Source organism: Thamnophis elegans, chromosome 8, assembly GCF_009769535.1.
Source record: "Thamnophis elegans isolate rThaEle1 chromosome 8, rThaEle1.pri, whole genome shotgun sequence".
NCBI lineage: Eukaryota > Metazoa > Chordata > Lepidosauria > Squamata > Colubridae > Thamnophis > Thamnophis elegans.
In genome coordinates this window covers 25,353,592-25,376,943 of record NC_045548.1, presented here as the reverse complement: position 1 = coordinate 25,376,943, position 23,352 = coordinate 25,353,592, and the positions used below count along the sequence as shown (strand labels likewise).

Sequence of the window (23,352 nt, the reverse complement as noted above, 5' to 3'; positions counted from 1 at the left end):
GACTACCTGTATAAAGAACTTTAACAAGTCACATCTCTTTAAAATAAAATAATTTCTTCATCTCATGCCTTCATTACCTATAAACAGATCTTTAAAAACTCATCATTCATCTTAATCAGTTAAAATCAATTAGTAGTTACCAAAAATAACAACAGATCTATAAACTTGATCTAATAAACTTACTTGAATTCATTCCTTTCACGCATATCTGGGTTTTTTTTACTTTTAAAATTCCTCAAACCTCATCATTCAAATCCAATCTGTAAAAAATCAAATAAAAGTTACAGAGGTAACAACATAATTGTTTTAAACTTAATCAGATAAATTTAAAATGACAAATGACCCTCTTCTGTTATAACTCTTATCTATAAAATATCATCATCTAGTCCTAGTCAGGAAAAAAAATGATTAAAGATTGCCAGAGTTAGCAACCTATCTATTTCAGCCAAGACCAAATAAACTGATTTTATATTTTTCTTTCGCTACCAACAATCTTGGTCTTTAGTCCTTCAAATAATATCCAAATTTGGGACAGCCACAATCTCTCTGCTTCTATAAGGACGGCTTCAGTTTGCCACATCCTCATTGAAAATCCCCAAAAAGCCACTTTTTTCTGAAAATGAAATGTATATTGTTACATTTACTATTTATAGTAAGCATTAACGAAATAATTAGTACTTTAGTTATTTATAAGAGCTGTGGTGGCGCAGTGTTTAGAATGCAGTATTGCAGGTTAATTCTGCTGACTGTCAGCAGTTCAATTGTCACCGGCTCAAGGTTGACTCAGGCTTCCATCTTTATAAGGTCAGTAAAATGAGGTGCCAGATTGTTGGGGAAAATATGCTGACTCTGTAAACCACTTAGAGAGTGCTATAAAGCACTAAGAAGCGGTATATAAGTCTAAGTGCTGCTGCTAACGGCTACAGTATGGCAAACAGTATTGTAATATGCTACTGACCAAGAATCATTGTTTTAGGGAATGCTTTTATCCCATTATAGAAGCATTTATTTAATCACACAAAATACCAAAATACCATTACTACTTATTTATATATTTATTTATTTGTAAAATTTACTAGCTGCCCATCTTATCGCATGATAACTCTAAGCAGTTTACAATATTAAAAGCTATGTTTATGTCATGTTATGTAATATAAATACAATATTATAAAAAATCAATCTAGCTAAAAAGATGAGGAGGGAGTATGATAAGGAGTTGACCTCACTTGGGGATGAGATATTCCAAAGGGCAGACGCAATGACAAAGAAGGTTCTTATGTACAACTCCTACTGAAATTAAGGTTTGGGGAGATCATTCTAGCAGTTCCATAGTTTAATATGCAAAGGGATTAAACCAAGATTTAGATTTTGTTAAAATTCAATCTTGAGGAATATTCTTTTTTCAGTGTGTAAAATACAAGTTCTTTCAGACATTATCTTCACATTTAAATTATATAAGAAAATTTAATTTAACAAGAAAAACATCTAGAATGGATTTCTTAAAATCCCAAATGTTGACTTTATGCCCGGTACTATGAACAATATATATATATATTGTTCATGGTAATTATCCAATCAGAATACTGGTTCCACAGTTTTGCATACTAATTGACTCACATGCTGTGAAAACTCTCCATAGAGATTGTGCATTAACAGTTTTAGTATTCCATAAGGTTACATTAAGAAGAATCACATTTTTGAACTTTTAATTAAATGACTTAGATGCTGTTATTTTGGTTACTGCGTCATGTATTTTTTGGCCTCAGAAAATCAAATGACATTTTGAGCTCTGTTTCTAATGTATTTTGTTGGCAGCTGCAATTCGAAGTTGCAATTCGCCACACTAAGATGCCATAATAGTTTTTTTTTTACACTGTTAGCCTCTCCAGATAGTAACTAGTGAAAAATGTACCGTATTTTTGGGATTATAAGATGCTCTGGACACATTAGCTTTAGAGGAGGAAAACAAGAAAAAAATATCTACCTGTGGCTCCCAGCAATTTGCCTCCTTGCAGTAAACAGCCTGGTCAGCTTCAGCACAGCCTGATTTAGCATGAGCAGCTGATTGGTGGCTGGATCTGCCTCCCAGATTACCACTCATCATCTGTTCCAGGCTGCAGGGATCACCGTCGTCACTACTCATCATTGCCTCTGCTTATCGCCGCTTCCATGTGCCCCATTTTTGGCCTCCACATATCCTGTTTTTGGTCTCTGCAGGCTCCATTTGCAGCCCGTTCCAAATGGTGGGGATCACCAATGTTGCTGATCGTTGCCGGCGTTTAGAACGGGCCAAAACAGGACACAGGGAGCCCAAAAATGGGGCACATGGAGGTGTCAATAGGCAGTGGCAGCGATCCCCAGAGCCTGGAACAGTTGTTGGGTGGTATTCCAGGAGGCCAATCCAACCGCCAATCAGCTGTTCATGCTAAATCAGGTTGTGCTGAAGCTGACCAGGCTGTTTGCTTCAAGGAGTCAAATTGCTGGGAGGCAGAGGTTGGGGGCCGGCGGGTGGGGGCCGGCGGGTAGGTGGGACTTCAGCAACATTCGCCCTATAAGATGGACAGATATTTCCACCCAGTTTTTTTAGGGGTAATACCTAAAAATATTCCTATTTAAATATTTCTGTTTTAGTATCCAGTCACCATATTACTACTGTCTATAGATAGCCCTTCTGTATTTCTGCTTTTCTCTCCATTCTTCATTCCTCTCACAGTGATCTTACATCCAGATTCTTCCATTATTTTTCAGATTCTCTTCTCAGATACCTATCTTGCCAAGATATGTATCTACCTTTCACTATCAATCAAACCAATGTAGAGAAGAGGGAGAAAGAAAGGAGAAAATTTACTTTGTAGCACCATGCCTCCAGTCCACATAATTTTTACAGAGACTATGAAAGCATAAGGATAAAAAACTTCAGTTTAGAACATAACTGACGGAACCTCAAGCAAACATACTATATTGGAGTTGGCATTAATAAGGATTATTCTATGAAGCATTTCAATTAAGACTTGGCCCTACTTTATTGTGCACTTAAAAATTCTGCAAGAATTTTGCTAAGAAAAATACCCTATTTTCTGGAAGGAATCAAAGTAAGAGAATAGTTGCTTTAATTAGTTAAGAAGAGTTATTTTTGTAAAATATTAAATATTCTATTGAGAAAAAATGTCACAGAAAATCTAGTGCCCTAGTAGAAAGCTTTGCATTTCTACTAGGGCAAATCAGTGGTCATTCTTCAGTGTCATGCAAAATCTCTCTCCTAGCAGAGGAAGTGGAAGTTTTAAGCCATTTTAAAACATTTTTAGTTCTAAGGAGACTTGCTGCATTCATTCAGCATATTAGGTGTTTGCTGGACATTTTAGAGATTTTCATGCTATCCTTTCCTCATCCTATTATATCAATCTTAAAAGGTACAAAGAAAATACTAAAGAATGTATTGCAGTGAAACACTGACGCAGTGAATGATACTTGGAGGTAGGGATGTTTCATAATAAAGGGTATGCCATCCCTGCTAATATTATCCATTTCTGTCAAAACAAATGACCAGCTAAGGATTTGATGTTCCCCATTACATAGCATACTTGAATCTTTGTTAGCAGAATTTTGAAAGTAATCAGTGCGATCAAATCCGTTTGGCCTTCAACTCATTTCATAAGCTCAAATCAATCATGCTTTCTTTGAATTCAGATCCCCAATTAGAATCAAATCAGAGCTGATTTGCCTAGGCCTACTAAATATTATGTGAAAGAGGTATTAAAAACAACTAACAATCCTAGAGAGGTGTGCAATTCTAACAAAGTCTTACACTTTTACTTCCTTTTCAGAGGAGCCAAAAAAAAACCCTCACCAGTCATGTTTATCATTTTTCTTTGCTGAAGAATCTTTATACTAAGCATTAGACTTCATTGTTAGAAGGTTTGCCACTGGATTCATAGCATGAAAATAATGTATGTCCCCATAAAATATTTGAGAATAAGCTTAAGCATAACTGATATTAGGCCTTGCTGTTTATTTTAGTGGCATTCTGACGACTGTTAGGTAAGCTCCCCGTTGGGAGAGCAAGTACGTTCAGAGAAGCGTTGTGAGAATTGTGTTGGAGAACACACCAACCAGCATACAGAGACACTGCAGTTTAAATAGGCTTTTACTTTCGTGGAAATAGAGGTATAAGAGGTCCATCAAACAGTCCAGTCACAGTCAGTCAACAATGTCTTTCAGTTATGGGATGATCTAAATAACATAGTCCATAATCATACAAACAGTTTGGTACTCAAAGTTTGCTAGCGGTTGCAAAACTTACAATAGCTCACGGCACTTTCTAATAGCCAGCTTCCAAAACACTCAGATCAGATCAGCCCAGCATCTAACAGAGAGCTAACAGTCATTCTGGCTCCCTCTTATGGCCGATTGAGGCAAACAACAACCAATCACATTTTACAGTATGATTTAAAGAAACAGGTATAGCATTGTTACATGATTTATATATTGCCAACCCAACTGTTAGATTATATTCCTAACACAGACTCCTCAGTCTTTTCTATGTAAGCCCTGATGCAGGGCTTGGTGGACTATACGCTAGACTTGGCTTCTACAGTGTTTCTAGTGTCTCTTTCCTTCCATTCTAAGTCTCTGGAATAAAATTGTTCGGCTTTTGATAACAATAAATCCTATGCCCCTACCTGCCCTTTAATGCTTTTCAATTCTGTGTCAAGACAAGTGACAGAGTCATAATTTATTCAGATGTCAGAAAATAATTTGAAAAATGTCAAGTAGAAAAGAAAAATAGGATAGAAGAGAATTACTTTCAACGACCGATAGCTACCTTTCTTTTTTCCATGAATATTCTGAGTACAAAAGGACTTTGCTGGATTTCCAGTATAATTCAGAATAAATAGATTAAAAGTTCTTCATTAAAATCTCCTTCCTTATATAATTTTAATTACTTAATTGTCTGGCTTAGGAAATCTGAGTGAGGAGGCAATGCAAATGACATTTTAAAGAAGACAATTCCCCTCATCATTCATCCCTATCAGATTGTGATCTAAACCTTCAAACTGGCATAGCTAAAATATAATTTGAGAAAGGAAAAAAGAATGATGGATTATCTTGGAAGGAAACTTTGATCCAGTTCCTTCCCAAGCTATTAGGATTCCTAGCCTTGCAAAATTATATTTCATCATTTACATCTTTCCCCACCTTCCATGCTAATTGTTAGGATCTATTTTGTAGCATGATCTATGACATATATTTCCCCAAAATATAAATCTACACAGAAAAGACTATTTGCTAAAGATTAATGACACAATTTAGTGCCCAGTCATGCAGGCTTAATTTCCACTAATTTAAACAGGACTTACCATAAATGATATGCAAAGAAATTTGCATATCTTTGCAGAGCATTGGAGTTATTATAAAATATACAAGAAGTACATTTTTAAACATGCTTAGGTGACAGATGTCAAGTGCAGTACCATAAACTATGATGTGTCATTCAGAAGCATGTCGTGGCCCGCCAGCAGCCAGCTGAGCTGGGGGCAGACTCGGACAATGAGGAGTTGGGGAGGAATATGGTCCAGTCCTGGAGTCTGGTGAAGGCTCTGATGAGTGCTCTGTGTCAGAGGCAGAGATGGGGCCAGGACCATCCAACAGTTATCAGCTACCTTTGGAGTCATAAATAAGTGAGGCAGAAGAAACAGCTGGAGCCTGTTCCCGATGTGCACATGTGCAAAGCTATCAGGAGAAGGGAACAATTAAGGAAAAGAGGTCAACTTGGGAGTAAAGGCACAAGTAGACACTGAATGGCACTCCCATAGGAAATAAATAGGACCAAAGGGGAGTGGTGTTTGCAGGAGACAAATTCGTTTCTTAGTGTGAACATTTGCTTATCTGAGTCCATGCCTCACAGAGACTCCTTATCAATATTTCATTGTGTAGTGTTACATTGCAGAAGTAGCTAATTCATATCCTTAAGAATGGATAGTTTTTTCAATAAATAATAATTCCTTATAAGAAAATGTACCTGCCCTGACTGCTCCCAATTATTGATAGTGATTTTGTGAAGAATAGTTATCTAATTCTAATAGATCTGCTCCTTTTGCAGAAGACCCAGAGACAAAGGACAGGAGGTTCTAGAAAAATCTTGAACCTTGCAACCTTTTATTTTCTTTGTATTTTCAAATGTCAAATGAATTTATCAAATTACTTTAATGAGTTATTGTTAACTGGCCATCTAGGTGAGTTTTGTAAATAAAAGTTTAATAGTATTTTTTTAATGTTCTTGCTCTTGAAACAAGTGGGTTCCTCTTCATATGTAATTAACAGATGTAGGTTATTTGCACCCTCTGTTTCCGAAAAACATTTCATTCAAAGGGGATTACAGTTGCAACTTCTCACCAGATGTACATAGTTATGATTTTAAAATGTTAAAAAATGATCAAGTTGTTTTTTATAAATAATTCAAAGTGATGAACATACTTAATATTCCTTCCTCTTCCTATTTTTCCCACAACATCAGTTCAATTAAATGGGTTGGGCTGAAAGAGAGTGGCTGTCTCAAAGTCACCTAGCTGGCTTTCATGCCTTAAGGTGGGACTACAACTCACAATCTCCTGTTTTCTAGCCTGATGCCTTAATTCTCATGGATAAATTACCAACTATGTAGTATTGTGAAGAAGATTGTAATGACTATGCATAGATAGTGGGATTTTAATAAATGGCAATAATATATATACCATTTTCTCTAAGCAGGGCTACCTGAAAGAGAAAAAAATACAGGAACAAAGGTGGCAGACTATATTTGCCCTAAAGAGTCAAGTTCACATTTTAAGTACTGTATCAAGTTCATCAAAATCATAGTTTGACTCTAAAATTGTATATGTGAACTGGATTGATAGATTGATTATTAACTGAATTTGTATACTGCCCCAGTCATAACCAACTCTAAGCGGTTGACATATCTTAACACAGCAATAGGATTTAAAATCTTATATTTCAAAAAAGCGCCTAGGCTTAGAAATACACATACCAACACTCTCCTTACAGAATCAAATTCAAATACATCCAATTCCAAACTCATGTTGAAAAAGGGAAGTCTTAATTGCCTTTGAAATTCCAAAGCCAGTTGAAGTGGAGCTGATCTTACCTCAGGGGAATGTCATTCCAGGAAAGGGAAATGGCATCGAGATCCCTACATATTCCTAGGGGCAGAGATCTGGAAAGATTGTTTTCCTCCCAGATCTTCACAGATAGGCAGAAAACCCTCCTGACTTGAAAAATGTAGTAACCTTTCCAGAATATTTCATGTGTCATACAAGCTATGCTTTTGTTGAAAGATATTTATTCTTTGTTGTGCACTTTCTTGTAAGCGTGTATTCATAACTTCTGCATTACATTCTCTATTAAGGTACTTTAAATATCAATAGAAGAGTAACTAAGGTTAAACTGAAGAGTCTTTGGTGCTCTCTAAACATCTTGTTTTATTGCAGACATTTCATTACCCAACTAGTAATATTATCAGTCTCCCTTCAAACATTGATGATGTTACCTAGTTGGGTAATGAAATGTCTGCAAAAACAAACGAGCTCAGAGAGCACTAAGTGCCCTGGAGTACTTTAATTGTCAGAAGATGCCAGTGACTTAGCAATGATTGAAAAGTTATACTGTATTTCATTTGCAGTGAAGTATCTAACCTAATTAAAGGTGTTTAAAAAAAATAGCCAAAGATTGCTTCAACTGAGACTAGTCTATTTCCAAGTTTAGGATTGCATTTCATACATATTTGGCAACATGTCAGATGTAAAAGGGAACTAGACTTTTCTACTACATGGATGCACCAATATTCCAATTTTGGTTGTATCCTCAAAAGAACAGATAATAACCTTTCAATTTAAATATACCATGGATCGCCCAGTTTAAACTCAGGAATTCTCACTTGTTTGGACTATGCTTAGTGAAAAGAAATCAGAATCAAACAGAGTTAAGATCTCTGCTTTATTGTCTAAAAATTGGTTTTCTCAGATTCAAATATAATGGCTTATTTAAAATCAAAACTGAACATTTCTTACTTTTCACACGCAATAAATAGGTAAAGGAGATAAAGAGCACTCGATCTCTAAACTTGTAGAGATTTCAGGCATTTAGGGCAAAAACATTAATTTACATTACATTGAAGTTCTGAATAATCCTGCACACATAAGCAAAGAATATGATAGACTTCTGGACACCTAAACAAATATGAGTATGTATGCAGAAAAGTGCAAAGAGCAAAATGATTTTTTAAAGCAGCAACTTATTTGTGAAGGCTGCTCAGTAGTCAAGTTACTGAAATAAATTGTGGCTCCTAACAAATATAATGAAGAAAAAGAACACACAATAAATTTCTTACTGAAGTGACATTGTCTTTAATTCCTGAATAGACTCTTCTGAAATGTGCCTTTTGAAAAAGAAAGACACATCATCACTCTGAAATTAGTTCCAAAAGTATTTAATTAATCAGCTTTCTTACATAACACCTATAATCCTAGTAGCGTGTTTTAGAAGGAAGTAGATCACAAATTAGAAGAGTAGAATAAAGGATACGCTCATAGAATATTTCTCAAACAAGAAATCTTTAAAATGACTTTCTAAATGTATACTGCAAATAATTAATACACGGGTTAGGATATTGGTTGTGTGGAAAAAACAAAATGATCAGCAGAGGTTTCCCTTAGCATATGTACTATACAAAATAATTACTTACACAGTCCTTAGATCAGCTTATGGGTAATATCTGTGCATTCTCTCTGTGTGTAGTATTTAATTGAAACTTCTATGCATTGGCCATATGTGAATTGAACACACCAAAATAACAGGGTACTGCCAGAGGTACTATTTCTCCCCAGCTCACTTCCCTCATTAAGATGAACTGCAAATAAAATTGTCAAGCCTGGCATTTAAGCAATTTTCTCTATAGTTATTAAAATAATAAACTGTCTCCAAAAATCTGTCACTTTTAGAAAGAGCAATTTGGGAATTGGACTAATTAGATCAACAGTGCAAACTCAAGAGAAATATTAAAACTGGAAATACAATCAGTTGAAAATTTTCTGGTGTCAAAAACTTATTTCCTCATGTGAGCCTGATGATGTGGATAAATTAGTTAAAATCTTTGGAACCATACCCTTCCAAGTAATTAAAAATCTTTCCAGGCTAAGCATACCATCTGGCCCTTAGAGATGGTTAATCAGGGACAGTAAGTTCCCACCACATTTAAGGAAGCTGTAGTTAAACATTTGCTTAAAATATAGAATTCTAAATTATGGATAAATATTATCCAGTATGTTGTGCATCTTTCTCGACTAAGATAATGGAGAAAATTAGCTCTGAACCCAGGAGATATGAAATGATACTGAATTTTTGGATCCATTCCAATCTGGCTTCTGGTCTGATCTGGGGCAGAAACAGCCTGGCGTTTCTGCCCCCAGAATTAGAATAGAGAATGATTGGCGAAAATCAACATTCTTGCTACTCATTTCAGGGTGCTTCCATTGAGGCTAGTTTATTATAACATGCATTAGGTGGGCTGCCTTTAAAGACAGTTAGGAAGCTGCTGCAGGACAAAAGTATTCAATTATTGGCAGAGTTTAGGCAATTAGGAATTATAACAGCAATTGTACATCAGTTGCCAGAGTATTTCTAGGCCCAATTTAGAATGCTTCTGAGCTCTAAATAATTTGTGATGATGCCATTTGTCTATCCACCTATACCTTTCTGAGGTGTGTTATTTCCAAGGTCAGCCACAAGAATACTATTCCATTAGGTTAGAATGCAGCAATGATAAGCCAGGGGAGGCTCCAGTCTTTTCCACACAATCCTTATGTGACTCCATGACTGTTTTTAATTAGATCTTTAAAGGCCGGATGTTCTCATCTGCTTTTAAATAGCTGGAATCGGTTTATTTTACAAATTTTAGTTCATAAAATGCTATCATGTTCTTTAATATATTTCCATTGAGAGAAAGAATGCCATTATAAAGTTTTGCCTTGAAAGATGGAGGGAATACTTTTTCTTTTATCCTCATAGCCTTGTTAATTAGAGAAAATAACCTCAGTAGCCAACTCTTCCTATTAAGAATAAAGAGTGCATAAAACCAAATGACAACAGAGGCTTATTAAACATATAGCATCCTAAATTAATCAGCTGCATTTCTTTTCTATCCTCAAAGTTAGTATAATTGAATTTGCTTTGGGTAAGCAGGTTGAGATTATCTGAGTGAACAGAAGTGCCACCCGATATGGCCTCCCAAGGCGAATATCTACAGCCATTCACATATAGCCCTCTATTCTACATTCAAATCTTTATTCACACACATATGCATTGATTTTTTAGGCAGAAGATACACATGGAGAGACTATATGTAGCAGGCTCTTTCCCCCATCCAAAGCACACCTCTTTAAAAGCCTTCACTAGGACCAAATGAGGCTTTAAAAATGTGATTGCGGAATCAATGAGATGACTTTTCAATGGGGAGTTATAATGTTTAGAGAAGGGATGATTAGCTGATTCTTCGAGCAACAGCTCTCAAAAATATCCCTCCATGTGCCAATTAGACTCCATTGGCACCAAAGAGGGCCTTTGAAGTTTTGATTGCAGTGCAGGAAAGGAAAAAGCTCTTATATCTAATTTCTTGCTGATTAGTGAAAAAGGCTTTTTGCTATCTTGGAAGGACAGACAGTGTTTGAAGAAAGAAGCCGGTGGTCCACATGGAAAACTGGAGGTTTCCAATGCCTGCAGAAAGCTACTTTATCAGTTTCGGTGCTTTAGAAAAATACATTCCTAATATTATGAAAGTATAGTGTTCCACTTTTCAGGTATGCTGAAAATGATCTTTGGATTTATTTGTTGCAGGACCAATGCAAGAGACAATATGATTTCTGGAGAATGGTTTGGCATGAAAACACAGCAAGTATAGTCATGGTGACAAATCTCGTGGAAGTTGGGAGGGTAAGAGTATTTTATAAACTATATGTGTGCGTTATCTATGTATTCTATTTGCAAATAATAAGCAACATGATCACTACAAAGAAGTTTATTTAATTGTGTAATCTGTTTTAAAAAGTCTTCCCAACGATTATATAATTAATTTACTTCAAAAGCATAGAAACCCTGTACTTCCAAATATTGTTGAATGACTATTCCCCAAGTTCGCTACCATTGGTCATGAAAGAGGGGCAAGTGAGATTTGCTGTTTAGCAAAATCTCAGGGATACAATTCCATATCTATGACTAACCTACTGTCAGGGAAGGCAAAAAGAAGAAGAAGCATAACCCTAAGGAGAAAGATCACACATTTTTTGAGACAACAATTGTTAGGTTTCAAATTGCAGAAGAAGAGGAGTAGAGAACAATAGAAAACAAGAATTTAATAATAGGAATTCTTGCGGAGTTGCTCTTAGATCTTTCAATTGCTGCTATTTTCTGGAACAGAGGCGAAATATATCCAACTGGTTTGGGTTAACATACAATAATTGTCAGGGAGATGTCTATGGAGATTCTCAGTCATCCAGGTCATGGTTGTCCCAAAGGTGCTTTTTCAAGAGGCAACTGGCCTTTCTTGTTTATCTTTTAAGACATTTTGCTTCTCATCCAAAAAGCTTTTTCAGCTCTGACCGGATGATGGGAATGGAAAGATTTATATTCCTTGCAGACAGCTGGTCATTTGCATCTTTTATAGAATCATTGAGGCCACTTTGAAATTTATCTGTATCCTCAGGGTCACCTGAATAGTGTAAATGGTGTGGAGCCTTCTTGGAACTGCTGAAATGACTGTGTTGTACACTGGAGATAGATGATGTCATACCCCTTCCACTCTATTGAGAGAGGGCTGTTCAATTTTGACATAGATGGCCTCTTTGACCCCTCTTTCAAACCAATGATTATCTCTGTCCAAAATATGGACTTTTCTGTCTTCAAAACAAGACTTTGACTTTTAAATGAAGATGGACTGCTGAATCTAGCCCTGATGGGTTTGTTCTTCTATGTTGAGCCATGTGTTTATGAAGTGGTTGTTTTGTTTCCCCAATGTAAAGATCTGCACATGTCTCACTGCATATACGTATCACATTGCTCAGTTTGTATCTAGGTGCTTTATCTTTGGGGTGGACAAGATTCTACCTTAGTATATGCTTGGGTTTAAAGTCTACACACGTGTTGGCTGAAGATCATCCTGAGTTACTCGGAGAGTTCAGTTGTTGGGAGATATAGAAGTATTAGAAAAGGATGTATTTACGCTGGTGAAAATGATGACATTAGGCCCATTATTTCCAATCTTTTATGATATGTTGTGCTTCCTGGGTAGGTGCTTTTTTTACCTGTTGACCTGTCCTTATTAGTTTATATCTAGACAAACTTACTCCTGGCTATTTCTAATCAGTTTCACCCTTCCTGTCTACTCTAAATTAAGCAAGAAGCAAAGATTTCTTTTTAGATGTAAAGAACCTTCAGGGTAGAAAGGCAATCTTTTCATTTATAAAAGCAGCTCCAGGGGTAGGGAGAAAACCCAATTTCAGACACTGATTATATAAGACTGGAGGTCACAAAGTGGAATTCTCAGCAGTGTACAGAAAGAAATCAAATAGTTAAACAAGTATAATCTTTGTTTTCATTGTACTTAAATACAACGAAATTGGTAATAATTTTTCCTTATTATTTCAGCCATAACACAACATTTTTGTGGTACGATTACTCAGGATTTGACACTTGATAAATATATTCAAACAAACACAGTGGCACAGTTAAAAGATCAGATAATTTTCAGGAAGATGGAATTCTCATCCAGAGACAAAATATTTGTGATATGTTATTTAATCCCTTAATTCTTCATTTTCCTGAAGGATGTTGAGTGGGATTTGGGTGTTTATTATATGTCATTCTTCTGAAACTTACTAGCTGCATTGAGGAAAGTATATATATATATTACATTGTAAAGAATTTGTGGTAGGCAAAGTGAATTAATCCACTTCTCCCCCTATCCCAAATACTGGTGTTTTTTTTTAAAGAAAACAAAACCTAAGTCGCAATTCAAAATTTTAGTGAATCTTGATTTCATTAATAATTATTAATTACAATTATTAAATGATATTCTGTCTTTTTAGATAATATGGCTGATCATTCAGCTTATGTTACATTATTAAATGAAGTAAATAAGATTTATGTCTGCTAATGTAATTCCTGGGGGGGGGAGGATAATACTTAATTGAGTTTTTAAACAAACACTCATTTCCAAAAGGGCCTATTTTCCAATGATATATTTTAATCTGAGATATTTGGTGGGGTACAGAAAAAATTATGTAAGTTTGTTCCAACATGTAGAAAAAAGAAGAAAACACACTTCAAATAAAGAAAAAAAATTGTTCCCTCAAGGGTTCTGAAACACTGTTTAATTAATAAATAATTAATAGAAACCATCTTGATCATTCTGTCTAATAATTAATGTGTGTGATATAACTTCTATATGTGATGACCACGTTGCTTTACGTTACTTTGTGAAGCTATGTTTAGCTTCTTTAGCTATTGAAATAACAAGAGAAGCAATGAATGCATGTTCGAAGTATATTAGTTTATGTTTGTCTTATTTTCAAAAGACAATTTAAAAAACCACTTATTTTAAATGATTAATTAAGCATGGGTCACTAAAATACTTGTGATACATGTTTTAATTTCTTGAAATCAGAGTAGTTTATAATTTTCTTTGAAGAATAGATGCATGGACTTTAGAGTGATCAATTAATTGCTCAATAATATAAGTAGTCATGTCATTTCCCTATTCCTTTATTATAAATTCAGGTTACATTCTGGGTTTAAAAGTGGATATTTCTCATGGCTTACTGTGAGTTTAAATCCTATTGTTTAGACATGTAACATCCTGAACTACTCACAAATCAAGGTAAAAGACCATCTTTTAGACAAAGCAATAAGATTTGTGACTATAATTAAGGACTGTTACTGCATCTTGTTACTAAAGATGCAGATACTTGAAGTGACAAAAATAGTCTAATTCCCAGTAAATCAATACATTAACTTTCCCTCTTAATATTGAAATTTAAAACAAATTCATTGCTTTAAAACAGTCCATACTTATTGCATCTGTTTGATAGGCACATTCCAAAAATGGAATATATTTGTTAGTCTTTCCTTTATTACATTTGTAATACAGCCAGAATCTGCAAGGACTTTCTGCAATTAACAGCAATAAAACATCCACCAACGATATAATGTTTAAATGCCCCCAGTAAGAAAACTGTAAGTCATAGCAATTAAAACAAGACAATATCATCCCAAACTATCCCACAGCAGTTTCCAGAAGGGCATTATTTGTACCAACTTCCAGAAAACTTTTTTTTTAGAGTTGTTAAAATTACAGAAGAAAGGCTAGTCTAATTTCTGGAGGGAGTCCATAAAAAGAGTGCTAAAGTTTGAAAAGCAAAACCTTTGAGCCTCTATCACAGTGATGGCAAACCTTTTTGGCTTTGAGTGCCGAAAGGTTCACGGGGAAACATCATGTATGCTTGTCAGGACCATGCTCCAGAAAAGCAGAACTTCCAGGTTCTGGCATGCATGTGCATGCGCACCTGACAATCAGCTAGCCAGCGTGCATGCGCACACCGTTTTCGACACTGCCATGCACCCAAAGGACAGCTGATTGTCGTGCACACACCTGGAAGACAAACAGGCAAGGCTTCATATGCCACTTTGGGCACACGTGCCATAGGTTCGCCATCACGGCTCTACCACATTAACTTAACTAGTGGTTAAGACACCAGGCTAGAAATAATGAGGCTCTGAGTTCTAGTCCCATGAAAGCTGACTGTGTAACTGGGCTAGTCACTCTCTCACATCCAAATCCAATTGTTTTTTTTGCTGTGGGAAAGGAAGAGAAGAAAGGAATATTAAGTATGCTCACTACCTTGAATTACTTACATAGAAATAATAAAGGCAGGATTACAAATCTTAATACTTAAAGGAACTACAAGTAGCTTCTAAGACAAGTCAACATTGGTTGAAGAAGGCAGTTGTCCAAATATCTTGGCACCAAGCCATATTGAGAGATATTTAAATAAAAGTCTAAATAAAGAAATCAGTTTAGTAGAACACAATATGTCACAGAAAACATTCTAGAATTTGTATTTTTACCAAAATAATCTGATTTCATTTCATTGTAATGCTTATTCAGGATTGATCATTCCACAATGAAATAATTTACTTTCAAATAATATTTTAAACAAGTATAAAAAGATTTATTGGTCCAACGCCTGTATTTTACCCTTTCAAAATCAAAGTCCTACATGTATTTTCTCATTCTAGTGCTATAGCATCAATTATTTCCATCTTTAAGTAGTATTACTGCAGACATCCAGATATCTTCATCTGATATTGTAGCATCTACTTTACAAAGCATCTTTATACCTTGAAAAATGAACACAAGAAGTAATTTAGTTTTCCTCAACTTAATGTCCTGGAGGTATGTTAACACTGCAACTCCAAGAAATTTCTAGTCAGATGAAAATCCTAGGAATGTTTGTTCCAATAGATAGATATAGTGAGCACTAGTTTCAATGAGATTCATTGTATGGTAGGAAACTTTAAGCTTTAACAGGATTTTCACTTGTTTAACCAACACTCCAACATATTAAAATCAATTGAAAGTAACACTCTTTTTTTATTAAGTAAAATCATGTAACTATTTAGAAGTAGTTTGACAGGGATTCCCCCCCCCCGAATAATTCAAAATCAAGAATGAATCAGAATTACAGCAAAACAGAGGATTGATACCATCCGATGTGGAATCCCGATTCAGATTGGAGAATTTACCTTTGCTTTTGAATAACAAAAAAAGAACAAGCTATTACATGCTATGAATTAAATATTACCTTGTCCCTTAATCCCATTTTTCTCTTTTGGAAATGTCAAGATTTTGAAAATAGAATCCATTTATTCTAGATTAGATCTGTCATATTTTGTTTTTATTTTATTAGTATAGTATAGTGTAATGTAATATAGTGTGATATGGTACAGTACAGTATAGACTAAATAGTAATATTCTTGTTTAGTTAGGATGAAGTATGACTAGCCTCATCCAGATTGTGGTTTCCACATGTCATCCTTAATGGAGCATGCAAATCAGTGTCTGTATTTCCTGCGTCGGATGAGGAGAGCACACCTTTCTCCTTCTGTCCTGGTCACTTTTTACAGAGGCGTCATTTATAATGTTTTAACAAACTGCATCATTGTTTGGTTTGGTGGCAGCAGTGCCTCAGAAAGAAAGTCCATACAGAGAGTGGTCAGGACAGCTGAGAAGATTATAGGAAGCTCGCTTCCCTTTATTCAATATACTGCTTATAAGCACTATATGCTTAGAGCTCAAAGCATTGTTAGAGACCCCACACAGCCACTTGACAGTCTGTTTCTGTTGCTCCCCCCTGGGAGGAGATTTCAAAGTATTTCTAGCAGGGCTACCAGATTCTGTAACAGCTTTGTTCCCTATGCCATCCATCTGGTAAACTCACAAGGTTCGTTTTTATCACCATGTACATGTATACATCCCAACTAGACTGTGTTGGGTCTCTGTGTCATATGATATATGTGGGTATATGCATAATTTTGCATTTGTTTATTTATTTATTTTGTCATGTTTATGTAGTGTATATGGAAGTCGTGACCCTTTGACAGCTGTATACAATGAAATTTTATTTTAATGTATGCCAATTAGTCTACATTCAAAGTGACAAAGTTATTCTATTCTAACCTGTAATTCACGTAATAGCTCTTACAAATGTTATCTATTACACAAGAAAGAGTAGGCTAGAACATTCTTTTCAATCGAAGAGTCCAGTTTGAGATATTGTGCCTCGAAATAGCAAAAGTACAAACAAACAAATAAAAACCCTCTAAGCAATATGAGAGACAGTTTGGTCTAATGCAGGAGTGTCAAACTCACATCGTCATGGCAGCTTCACATGACATATTGGGACTTTTTTCCACTTCACTAAACCGGGCATGGTGTGGCCAGTGCAAGATGCATCCAGCCTGTGGGCCAGGAGTTTGATAGCCCTAGTCTAATGGTTAAGGCATCTTGGTGCTCTCTGAGCTTGCTTGTTTTCTTGCAGATATTCCTCCACCACTGATGATGTTTCCTAGTTAGGGTAATGAAACGTCTGCAAGAAAACAGACAAGCTTAGAAAGCACCAAGGACCCCCCCCCCTCATAAAACGTTATTATCTCTGCTAACCTTTAATGAACTTTTGCTGATATCAGGACTGGAAAGATGAGGTTTAAGGATTTTTTTATAGATAAGAATTTCGATATGGGGAAAAAGTTCATTGTTGTACTTTAATAAAAGGTGATAAATTATTAAAATTGTTTATATTTGGGGTGAAGAGGGGAATAATTTCTTTTTATATTTATTTTCTTTTTCTTTACTATCTTAATTTTTCTTTTTTAATTATCCACACTTTCTATTGTTTACTTTGCATTGCACTTGTAATTTTTAGTGAATTTACTATAAAAAAACTGATCTCCAGGTATTTATTTCCCATTTTTTTGTTAAGCAATTGTTATTAACAGTTGAATTAATGCACAACCTGTGTTTCTCCTTCTATTAGTGCCTAGGCACATAAGGCTGTGCTATTTCTCAGCATCTCAACCTAGTAATTTGGATGGATTTGGGGAAGATTATGTAGCAATTCCTGTTTTGAGAATAGGCCAGGTTCCTGCAAAGCCAGACTCATTGCTCTTCTTGACTTTGAAGGGTTCTTCTCTCCCCCCCACCCCCATTGGGGCTCCTCATAACGCGCCCTGCTACAGTTGTTATTTGACTTTTAGATTTGTTAGGAGACCACCTATCCTATTTGAATCCAAAAGCAACAGAGTAAAATCATATTATTTTTCCAGGGGAAAAAAATGATACCTATTTAACATATTTTCCACATAACGTTTTTTTGATAATCATTCATGAATTATTCATTTAGGGGTGGATGTGTGTTTGTTTACCCAGCCTGGGTAGTCATTAACTCAGCTACAGCTTTTGCCCTGGAGCTCTCTGCATCAGTGTGGTTTTTAATTGCACGCAGAAGAGCCACCAAGAGGTTTTCCCTTATGCAGGCACCTGCTAGAGATGATTCAGCAACATCCTTTGCCTCTAGCAGAGGCCAGATACATCTGCCAATACCTGTCATTATCTGAGCCAGACTTGTCAAAAGCCCAGCATCCTTTAAGCTCTCCCGGGTGCCAGCAAGGGACCCTTGTCAGTTATCCTGGCTCTTGTAGGGCTGCCCTGCACCTGGTATTTCAATTGCAGCAAAATGTTTTTGATTGTTTTCCTCCTTTAATGAACCTACCTAAGGGACGTTTAGCTCTTTATCTGGTAGCATGTTATTGAGTTGCTCACATTTATCCTGCTGGTTGCATAGAGACAGAAAAAGAAGCAAGTGAACCAAGCCCCCTGCTCTGCCACCCCCGTTTCTTGCATTCTTCTGCTATTATACGTATCCATCTGCTTCAGGTCCTGTGACAGAAATCAGCCGAGCACCCCTAGGAATATTTTGCTCTAGTAATTTACACTAATGATTTCTAAACATATTTAGCCAGTTTTATGACGACCTCATTAGAATGTGACTGAGTTCTAAAAAAAATGCAAACAGTGCATTGTAATTTAAGGTAGCTGTGAGTTGCCATGAAAAATTATTTAAAGATGATAAATGTTAGAGTTGACTTACCGAAACCTCATGCTGTTTTGGCATACTTAAAAGAAAGATTAATGAGCAGGTCTTTAAAGAAAAGCTATCTGAAGCAGGGGTTGGGTCTATAATGTGAATCACTACCCAATCAAATGAAAGAACTCTTAACAATATTTAGCAAAGAAACTACTACACCAAAAGATCAGATTCCAGTCTGACTTCCAGAGGATTTAGTTTGGCCTGATTTATCGGTCTGAGCACCTCAAACATGAGCTCTACCTGGTGATAGATTGCTCCACATCTCACTCATCCTTAATTCAGTAGGAATAGAATCTAAACTTGGCACTGGTTCTTACTCAGTCTTTGAATGGATAAGCAATTTTGTCCACTTGCTTCTACAGGAATGATTTCAGAAACGTTATTCATTGATTGCACAAAGATAAATTAATTTGGCCTACCTGCATGTTATTAGTTGAGGGCAAAAAGAAATTAATTCTATGTAGAGCCATCATAATTACCTCATTATATTTACACACATGCACTTACAGACGTGTATGCAGTGAAATATATGCTCAGGTTTTGTTTTTGGGGGTAGGGGGTTGTACTGGATAAGGTATCAGTCTAGAACTGAGGAAATGCAGGTTTAAGTTTAAGCCAAGCCATATAAAGTCCTTATTGAATCATACTTTCTTAGTTCAGGCTACTTTGCAAAGTCATTGTTGTGAGGAAAAATTGGAGGAGGCAATGCTTTGTAAACTATGTTTACAAAGGGAATGCTATATCAAAGCACTTTTGAAGGAAAAGGCAGGTTATAAATCTAACAAAATATGTATAAATTTCATGTCAATTACAAATCAAATTTCATGTGTGATATAGCATTCCCTTTGGCAAAAAGCAAGCTGTTTTTGGAGTCCCATAATGTCTGTTGGTAATATGTATTTACATGTTTTATTTAATGATTGTTATGTTTTTACAAAGCTAAACACAAAAATATGAAAAGTAGGATAGATGAAGACAAAAAATGTTGACAATAATAGAAAGCAAAAGAAACAAAAAAAAACCTTAAAGAAATAACTTCTGATCTTCTTTACAGCAGTTATAGAAATAATTGAAACAGTTTCCTCTTCCCCATATTCAATCCATAAGGTAAAGTTCCCCTCACACATATGTGCTAGTCGTTCTTGACTTTAGCGGGTGGTGCTCATCTCCATTTCAAAGCCAAACAGCCAGCGCCGTCCAAAGACATCTCTGTGGTCATGTAGTTGGAATGACTAAATTGAAGGCACATGGAACACTGTTATTTCATTCAACCCATAGTAATCAGTAAATTGTGAAGTCTCTGGTGTTTTATAAAATGGTTCCAATAGAAATAACTTTCTGAGCAGAAGTTTCCTGGTTACCAAATTAGATATCACCATCAATGTTATAAGGCACTATGGGTTGCTCTTATTATTATACTAGTGACTTGTCCTGTCAGTGTGGTAGGAGTGTTCTGATGGTTCCTCGATTAGACTGTTGTTTACTGTTACCTTGTTTGTATGCATTGGTAGTTCCTTGATTGGAGTATTGTTAAGTTGATTGTTACTCTAGTATTAATCTAGTGTTAATTTCTGCCCATATGGGTTGCTGGTTGGGTCTTTTTTTCTTTTGGGTTTTTTATTGTGTATTTTGAGTGGTATGTAGATGTTGTTTATCTGTGTATGCTGATTGATGGCCAATTTGCTTGTCTGCCCGACCCCCTGGAATTCTCTGTGTTTTTTAACTTGGCTTCATATTCACAGTTTCCTAGATGAAACCATGGTTGAGTCTGTCCATGTTGTGCCACTAAGGAGTTTCATCATGTCTTCTGACTGGTAGTTGGTGTTACAGATGGGATCTTGTAATCTTCTGCCTGTTTTTCTTACAATCCTTACATTATATGCTATAGATGACTTCTGTTTTTCTTTCTAGTGGTGCTTGGTTTTGGTTTACTTAGGATAATTTGGAGGACTTAGTTGATTTGTGTGCTATGGTAAAAGTCGTTATTGTTCGTTCTCTTATCCTTATCTAAGTCAGTTTAGCAAGTTCTGAAATCTTCACAATCAAGTCTTCCATGGTGAGTATTTCTGCATTCTTCCATATATATACTGCTCAAAAAATAAAGGGAACACTTAAACAACACAATGTAATGCCAAGTCATCACACATCTGTGAAATCAAACTGTCCACTTAGGTAGCAACACTGATTGACAATCAGTTTCACATGCTGTTGTGCACATGGAATAGACAACAGGTGGAAAGCATAGGCAATTAGCAAGACATCCCCAATAAAGGAGTGGTTCTGCAGGTGGTGACCACAGACCACTTCTCAGTTCCTATGCTTTCTGGCTGATGGTTTGGTCACTTTTGAATGTTGGCGGTGTTTTCACTCTAGTGGTAGCATGAGATGGAGTCTATAACCCACACAAGTAGCTCAGGTAGTGCAGCTCATCCAAGATGGCACATCAATGTGAGCTGTGGCAGGAAGGTTTGCTGTGTCTGTCAGCGTAGTGTGTCCAGAGCATGGAGGCGCTACCAGGAGACAGGCCAGTACATCAGGAGACATGGAGGAGGCCGTAGGAGGGCAACAACCCAGCATCAGGACTGCTACCTCCACCTTTGTGCAAGGAGGGACAGAAGGAGCATTGCCAGAGCCCTGCAAAATGACCTCCAGCGGACCACAAATGTGCATGTGGCTGCTCAAATTGTCAGAAACAGACTCCATGAGGATGGTATGAGGGCCCGACGTCCACAGGTGGGGGTTGTGCTTACAGCCCAACACCGTGCAGGACGTTTGGCATTTGCCAGAGAACACCAAGATTGGCAAATTTGCCACTGGCGTTCTGTGCTCTTCACAGATGAAAGCAGGTTCACACTGAGCACATGTGACAGATGTGACAGGGTCTGGAGACGCCATGGAGAACGTTCTGCTGCATGCAACATCCTCCAGCATGACCAATTTGGCAGTGGGTCAGTAATGGTGTGGGGTGGTATATTCTTTAGGGGGCTTGCCAGAGGTAGCCTGACTGCCATTAGGTACCGAGATGAGATCCTCAGACCCCTTGTGAGACCATATGCTGGTGCGGTTGGCCCTGGGTTCCTCTTAATGCAAGACAATGCTAGACCTCATGTGGCTGGAGTGTGTCAGCAGTTCCTGCAAGACGAAGGCATTGATGCTATGGACTGCCCCGCCCATTCCGCAGACCTGAATCCAATTGACCACATCTGGGACATCATGTCTCGCTCCATCCACCAACCCACATTGCACCATAGACTGTCCAGGAGTTGGGGGATGCTTTAGTCCAGGTGTGGGAGGATACTATCCGCCACCTCATCAGGAGCATGCCCAGTCGTTGTAGGGAGGTCATACAGGCACATGGAGGCCACACACACTATTGAGCCTCATTTTGACTTGTTTTAAGGACATTACATCAAAGTTGGATCAGCTGTAGTGTTTTTGTCCACTTTAATTTTGAGTGTAACCCAAATCCAGACCTCCATGGGTTGCAAATTTGATTTCCACTGATAATTTTGGTGTGATTTTGTTGTCAGCACAGTCAACTATGTAATGAACAAAGTATTTAATAAGAATATTTCTTCATTCAGATCTAGGATGTCTTATTTTTGTGTTCCCTTTATTTTTTGAGCAGTGTGTATGTATGGTGTGTGTGTGTGTGTATGTATGTAGGTGTATATGTGTGTATGTATATATATATATAGATATCCCTTAGCATATAGAATAATCATTCAAAACCTTTTCTAATTGACTATCTCTAAGTCCTAGAAAGAAAAATACAGGTTTCATCTGAATGCTAATCTTTAAAAGTCTGCATCATCATAGATATTTGTATCACCACCACCCACTTTTCAACAAATTTGTCATGCATGGTAAACTGTCCCTTCCTTCTTTTTACTTTTCCAACAACAATTAGGAATACCCTTATACATTGTAGATAGTTTCTCTGGTGACATATATCAACGGCACATGATTTTTAAACATTCTCTCGAGTTATAAGATAATGTGAATTTCAGGATCAATTTTACCATGCCCTCTTGCTCTTCTTCCATTTAAAATCTTAACAGAGTTCATACATTTTAGCAGTTACCTGTTCATCATTTATGCAAATTCATCATTTATACACAATTGCATCTCAAGGCTAAATGTTTACTTTCAAGTAGGCACACTTAGAATTATGCCATGGATGATTTACCTGGAATTGTTATTGTTGTTCTTTAGTTAATTAGCCAGTGTTAACTCTTTGTGACCCAATAGATGTAATTTTGTCAGGACCATTGGGAATTGCTTCTTTCACTTCTTACACGCTCCTGTTTGTGCCATCAGTGATAGCATTTAACCCTTGTTTTCAAACTTCAGGGTCTTCTCTAGTAACATTTGTCTTTGTATGATGTTTTCAAAATAAGAAGTAGCTGCATTAAACCCCAGTGAGATTTTTCTGAAAGATTTGGATTATACTGCAAACATTGAACAATGGGATGGGCGTTTCTGCAACAGAAATAATTATCACAGTTCAGATTGTAACCAGAGTTCTCCCTCAGGCATATATTTCTTTATATGCTGACTGAAGACAATACAATCATTTCACAATAAAACATTTAAGCAGCTG

General features: G+C 36.5%; 1 protein-coding gene across 1 annotated transcript in view; it reads left to right on the top strand.

The window, feature by feature from the left end:
* The window catches only part of PTPRM (protein tyrosine phosphatase receptor type M), a 495,619-nt gene that overhangs the window by 441,294 nt on the left and 30,973 nt on the right, over positions 1 to 23,352 (top strand). The window contains 2 exon segments of the mRNA XM_032222734.1: positions 10,885 to 10,903; positions 10,905 to 10,980. Coding sequence (XP_032078625.1) covers positions 10,885 to 10,903; positions 10,905 to 10,980 — 95 coding nt within the window.